At 35.5% G+C, this 5,904-nt stretch overlaps 1 protein-coding gene and 1 long non-coding RNA gene across 3 annotated transcripts; both read left to right on the top strand.

The window, feature by feature from the left end:
* The first annotated feature begins 2,069 nt into the window (after positions 1-2,069).
* On the top strand, positions 2,070-3,828 carry LOC130494376 (uncharacterized). Of its 2 annotated transcripts, XM_057008793.1 has the most exons (3): positions 2,070-2,781; positions 2,874-2,945; positions 3,580-3,828. In XM_057008793.1, exons 1-3 carry the CDS (start codon positions 2,443-2,445, stop codon positions 3,595-3,597), a joined length of 429 nt encoding a protein of 142 aa, XP_056864773.1. In that variant the 5' UTR covers positions 2,070-2,442; the 3' UTR covers positions 3,598-3,828. The 2 variants fall into 2 exon arrangements, with proteins under 2 accessions (XP_056864773.1, XP_056864772.1); XM_057008792.1 differs by lacking the exon at positions 3,580-3,828 and having other exon boundaries at positions 2,874-3,548.
* Positions 3,829-4,847: 1,019 nt separating this feature from the next.
* On the top strand, positions 4,848-5,509 carry LOC130511597 (uncharacterized). Its single transcript, XR_008945092.1, has 2 exons — positions 4,848-4,992; positions 5,088-5,509. It is a non-coding gene; the product is annotated as an uncharacterized LOC130511597 (long non-coding RNA).
* The last annotated feature ends 395 nt before the right edge of the window (positions 5,510-5,904 follow it).

Raw genomic sequence — 5,904 nt, 5'->3', positions numbered from 1 at the left:
ACAAGGATTTTCAGAAGGTTATGGAGCAGTGTGTCTGGTTTGATCATAACAAAAACATTTATGGAAATTTCAGTGGCTTTTGAGTTTTGGATAGGGTTTCTTTATGCAGGTTTTATCTCAGGATGTTAGCTATTCGTTCTTGGTAATATGACAGTCTACAGTTGGTGTGTCATCAGAGAACATGAAGCTACATGATTGCTATTTTCAGAGGGATGCAATGATGGTTATGCTCTTGTTGTGGTCTGAAAATGTTCTGTTGAACATAAGGTGTAACACTCAGTTTCATTGCTATTTTCAGAGGGAATGCAATGAATGTTGAGCTCCTGTGAGCTTGAGTGTATACAGGGAAGTTTCCAAGTTCATGTTTCAAGAAGTGTAAGCTCTTGAAAAGATGGAAGTTGGAAGTAGCGAAGATTTGTGTTTGGTGTAACACATGGAGTTTTCTGCTGGATTGAATCTTAGTGAAAAGGAGTAGTTTTGTCTCAGGTGGAGTATTGTTTTCTCAGAAGGTTATCTTGTATTTGAATCAGTTCTGCAGATATTGAAGAAGATTCCGGTGGTCTAGAAGCTGAAGGCATTGGAGATATCATGATTCACGAGCATTATCTTTGAATGCATTTTTTATGCAACATGTATACTACAATCTGGTATCGAAAGTCTTCCTAGCTAGAGGAGTTAGGTAGCGTGTCCTGTTTATCAAAAGCGGTGCAAGACTAGTATGGTTGTATTTTTTGGCGACAAGAGACTACAAGATTTCTGATTTGTGGGATAGAAGCATGGTTTGTTGATGTATCAGCCTAAGTTGTAACATCATCACAACATGAAGAATGCTCTAAGAGACAGTGCTGCTGGTAAAGAGAAGTTCTTAATGGTTTTCTGGTTGCAAATGGATCAGTTGAGATGGCTGCAAGAAGAAGAAGTTGTGTCACAGGTTTTGGCACACTTTCTCAAGGAAGATGGTGACTCAATCTGATGCATAAGAACGTGGGAGTGGATCAAAGATACGTGGAAGAGTGATCCTAACTCTGATTTGTGAACCTGAGCTTATAGAGACAAAGTATGTCCAAGTGGTTATAATTTCAGGTGGAGTATTGTTCCTACAAGAAGAGCACTGCATATCTTAAATGATATTTTTTATATTCCAGGTGGAGCTATACTTGGAGGTTGTCTCAAGTGTTTAGCGGAAGATAAAAATAGTTAAAGGGCTGTGTAACTCACTGTTATATCAGATTCATTTAAGTTCTGTATGCAAAGAAGAAAGCAAGTGAACAACTGATGGTGTGTCAACTGGTTTTCAGCTCAAGAGAGATTATAATCTGATGGTAAGAGGTTGTTTTCAGATGTGATTTGAAGCTGGCTGTTGATGAGGATAGTCAGAATTGAAGGTTTCTGGAAGGTTTCAGAGAGAAGACATGAAGTTGTATCTTTGGCATGAACCCAAGGAGAAGTTCAGATTTTTCATTCGAGTATAAGCTGGATGAAAATTCATGAACAAGAGCAGAGTAGAGTGCAGAACAGATATGACGCATTTGTAAGAATCTTTTGGCTCATGTGTTTCCTGGATCTCTTGTAACTCTTGATGAGATGATCAACACATCTCAAAGCTGGTGTCAGGTTCTGGAAAATAAGTCCTAAAAGAATGAAAATGCAGAGATCAAGTTGCATTAGAAAGACAACAACTCAGGAGAGTGAAAGTTGTCTTAGTTGCATAATGAGGAGTCTACATAAGTTTTTACTCATCAGAAGTCATTTTCTGGTCAGCAAAGTGAAGGATATTCAGGAAGAAGAATGTCGGTTCAAGGCTGTAAACTGGAAGATGCAAGGGCCAAACTCGTTTTGGTGGAGGCTGCATACAAGAAGAAGTATTGCAGGTTGTTCTTTACAGCATGAAAGAGACATCAAGGGTTCTAGAGTTGATGGCTAAGCTGTTATATGGAATGTCTCAGGGATGTCACAAGAAGTTGTTGATAAGAGACATATTCAAGGTTGCTAGTAGTGGGGTTTCAAGCTGCTAGTGTGGTCTGTTTTAACAAGATGGTGGAGCGGGGTTCCACTACAAGAAATATGAGTATTGGTAGCACATCACCGTAGCACGAATTCACAAACTGCTACTAAAAGTGTCTAGTTGGAATGTCTTACTTTATTGCAGCGTTAAAGTAGTGTTATGCAGCATTTTGTAGGATTTTTAAGAAGCGGGAAGTCAAAAATCTATTTTTTAATCTCTGTAACATTTACGAGCGCCAAATACTTAGTGAAAAAACACATTTGGCACCATAATATTTGGCTTTGTAGAAATAATTTTTTTTTGTTCTCGTATGTGTTGCGAAATGAGATTTGGGTTTTCAAATTGAAATTGAAGAGTATTAGATCTCTTCGCGAGACTAAGCCACGAAGGAGCTTGTGTCGGAGTTGCAGTGACGATAACTCCAAATCTCGTCCCCAATGTCTGCCTCACCGGCGAATATGAAGTCTCTCCACGGTTTCTTTCTTCTCTCACATGTGGTCCCCTCGGAGGCGTGCGGCAGAGGAGGAGCTTCGGAGGCGGCGAAGAATCAGAAACCAATTGCAGCGGTGGAGGCAAAATCGAACAGGCAGAGAGAGATTCCGGCGGAGTCTCCCGGATTAGGCTACGGCGGCGTTGTTGAGGTGAAGACCAAGAATCACAGGCTCTGGGCGGCTCTGTCTCGCGACGAGATCGAGGAAGACGTGTTCAGCATGATGGGAACAGGCCGTCTCAGTCGACCGCGAAAGAGGACGAAGACCTTGCAGAAATATCTCGATGTAAGTCACAAAGTGTTCGACGAATTGCCTCACACAAAACTTCAGCAAGAAGATTGTTTTTTATAGTGTATCGTGAATGTCTGTGAGTGTAGGTTATCTTTCCTGGGTTGTGTCTTGTGAGGATGAATGCTGATTGCTTCAGGGTATCCACTTCTCGCGCTAAGGTATGTTTAGGCTTGTTGAATCAACCTGCCCATTTTAAAGCTACATTGATCCGTAAGACTGTATGAAGTAGACTGTTATGTCTGAAGAGCTTAAGCAAGCTTTAGATCTGTCTTTGTAGATCTTAGGACCATGAATATGATATAAAGTTTACATTTTTATTGATTATTTTGACCAATGAGTGCTTAATATATAGTTAGTAGACAAAATTATGGCTTTGAAGTCTCAGTTCCAGTTATGGTTTGTGATTTCTGATCTTTTTGGCATTGCTTTTCATTGTGTTTGTCTCTGTATCTATGGACGTTTGGGATCGTATATATCTAGGGATGCTGTTTATACTTTGATAATTGTTACAGTGCAGTTTAAGCTGAGAGCCATGTTTCGTTCTTGCTCTCTTTATGATCTTTTATGCAACTTTCATGTGACTATTTCCCAAGTAGGCAAGTATGAGGGTGATATTAATTTGACATATAGCGTTGGTAGATCAAATAGTTAAAAGTTGTAATCTTTCTATGCAGATTATCATTGAGTGTCCTCTACACATCTTACACAGTTTGAAACTTTAGTCACTGATCTCTATTTAGCATTTAGCATTCTTCAGTGGTAAATGATGGTTACACGTTGCTGTGTTTGCAGATATTTTTAACAATTTGACCACAAATACACAAACTGGGACCAGATGTGGAGAGAAAGCCAAGGAGCGAGAAGCATTTTACTTTGAGGAATTCAGGAAATAGAGTTAGTATAAGACTTGACTAAGAGTTATGGTGATAGTATAACACATGTTTGATGTTAGGGTAAGACTTGGAAATTCTATGTAAAATGTATGGTTGATGAATTTAATGCAATATATAATATGTATATTTTAGTTGTAAATCAGTTTGCAGTTTATAATTTATGCAATACATTTTTATCAATGAAAAAAGAGGATGATTAGCAAAAGAATGATTAATGATATTTATAAAAGTTCTGTTTAAAATTTTGATTTGTAAATAATATTCTTTTATGATTTCCCACTAAATTTTGAAATTTCATAATAAAATAAAGATTATGTTTAGAAATTTCATAATAAACTTTAATATTTTCATAGTGTAACTTAAATCTTAAATTTAAACTAAAATTTAATATTTTTAAATGTATAGACTCAAAAACTAAATCTTTAATCTACATCCTAAATCTCATACTCTAAACCCTAAACCACATACCTCAAAACACTATATTCCAAACCCTAAACCTATTAATCATCTTGTTAAGTTTATATCATTAGTTTGATTTAGTTTAAATTTTAAATCTTATCATCTTGATAATCTTATATCATTAAATGAAACCTAAATTTGAAACACTAATCTTAAATGTACACCCTAAATCTAATACCCTAAACTCCAAACTTAAACCTTACATACAAAGTCACAAATCTAAAATTTTCAAATTTATAATATAAATTTAAACTTAAACTCCATTATATGCTACAACTCAAACTATAATATTAATTATAAATTTTAACCCTAAACCCTAAACCACTTACCTCATATTAACATATACCATAAAATATCAAATCTTAAATTATAAATAATTAATAATTCCCATAAGATAAATATATTACTCCAAATTATATATATAATATTTCAAATTATAAATTTACAAAATAAAGTTAAATCACCAAGTTAAAGTTTAAATAACTTTTACAATAACTATAAATAATTAGAGAGATAATTTGTATTGTTTTTTTAGAGCCATTGATTTTGATTTTGATCAAAGGCCCAAAATCATTTTGTCTATCTATCCTCACACTTTCTTCCTATTGGTCAATTTTTTTATGGCATGGATCACAACAAATCAATGGTTCACAGCCATTCATTAACTCTCATCCAACGGATACAATTAAACACATTTATTATTTTTTTCTTTCTTTTCTTCTTCCTCCTTTTCTCGTTTCTTGTTTCTCAGATTTCTCTCCTCTCTCTTCTCTCTCACAGTCACGACACTGCATCTCTTTTTCTTTTCAATTACTCGTCGGAAATCGAAAGCCCTGATTTCAGAGACTTGAAGGTGATATGGCTAAACTTTTTAGTCCGTGATTTGGATTATTCATCAGAGTTTCCTGGTTTTTTTTCTAAAAGGGTTTCTCTAAATCTGTCTTGTAGTTATGATGTGAAGTGCCAAATTCGGATTGTCTCCCTGTCTGAAACTGTTGATGAAAGTTTGAATCTTTTTCTGTTTTTGTTTTGAAAACTGGGTTTCAAGATAACCAGGAGATGAAGAAGATGAAGAACAGCCGGAGATGGAGAGAAGAGGCGGAGGCAGAGGAATAAGCAACGATGGAGATTGAAGAGCAGACAGAGACGCGTACGAAGATGACGAGCAGATCGAACGGTGGTGGTCGTGGCTGGTGGTCTAGGCGTCGTGGCGGCGGAGATTGAAGAAGAACGTGATTTAGTTAGGCTTAGTTAGGTTAGGTTTGGTTAGGGTTAGTTAATAAACCAGATTTGTATGTAAACCGGTTTTTGTAATAAACCCATACATTTGTAAACCAAAATTTTTAATAATAAATATTTCTTTTCACAAACCAATTATATTAGAATTTAATTCTAATTTTAAACCTGGATTAAAATATACTAATTTATAATTTCAATTAATAAAATATAAATGAGAAATAATAACATAGCATTGTATCTATGTTATTATAACATTTTTACAGCCTTATAAAAATGTCATGAAAATATACATTATAGCAATAAATCAATGCTATAAAAAGATTAATTAAGAGCAGACGTTTACCGCTACAATATGTCTATTTATTATAGCACATGAAAAAACGCTATGATAAGTGGGGGCTCTATTATAGCTGCGGCTGTCACGGCGTTCTTCGAAACGCTACGAGAACCCTATGATAGCGTTTTTCGGGTGCTACTAATACCGATTTTTCTTGTAGTGTTCTGTTCTGGGATTGCTTGGTTAAAT

Source organism: Raphanus sativus, chromosome 4, assembly GCF_000801105.2.
Source record: "Raphanus sativus cultivar WK10039 chromosome 4, ASM80110v3, whole genome shotgun sequence".
NCBI lineage: Eukaryota > Viridiplantae > Streptophyta > Magnoliopsida > Brassicales > Brassicaceae > Raphanus > Raphanus sativus.
This window is presented reverse-complemented; position numbering and strand designations above follow the sequence as displayed.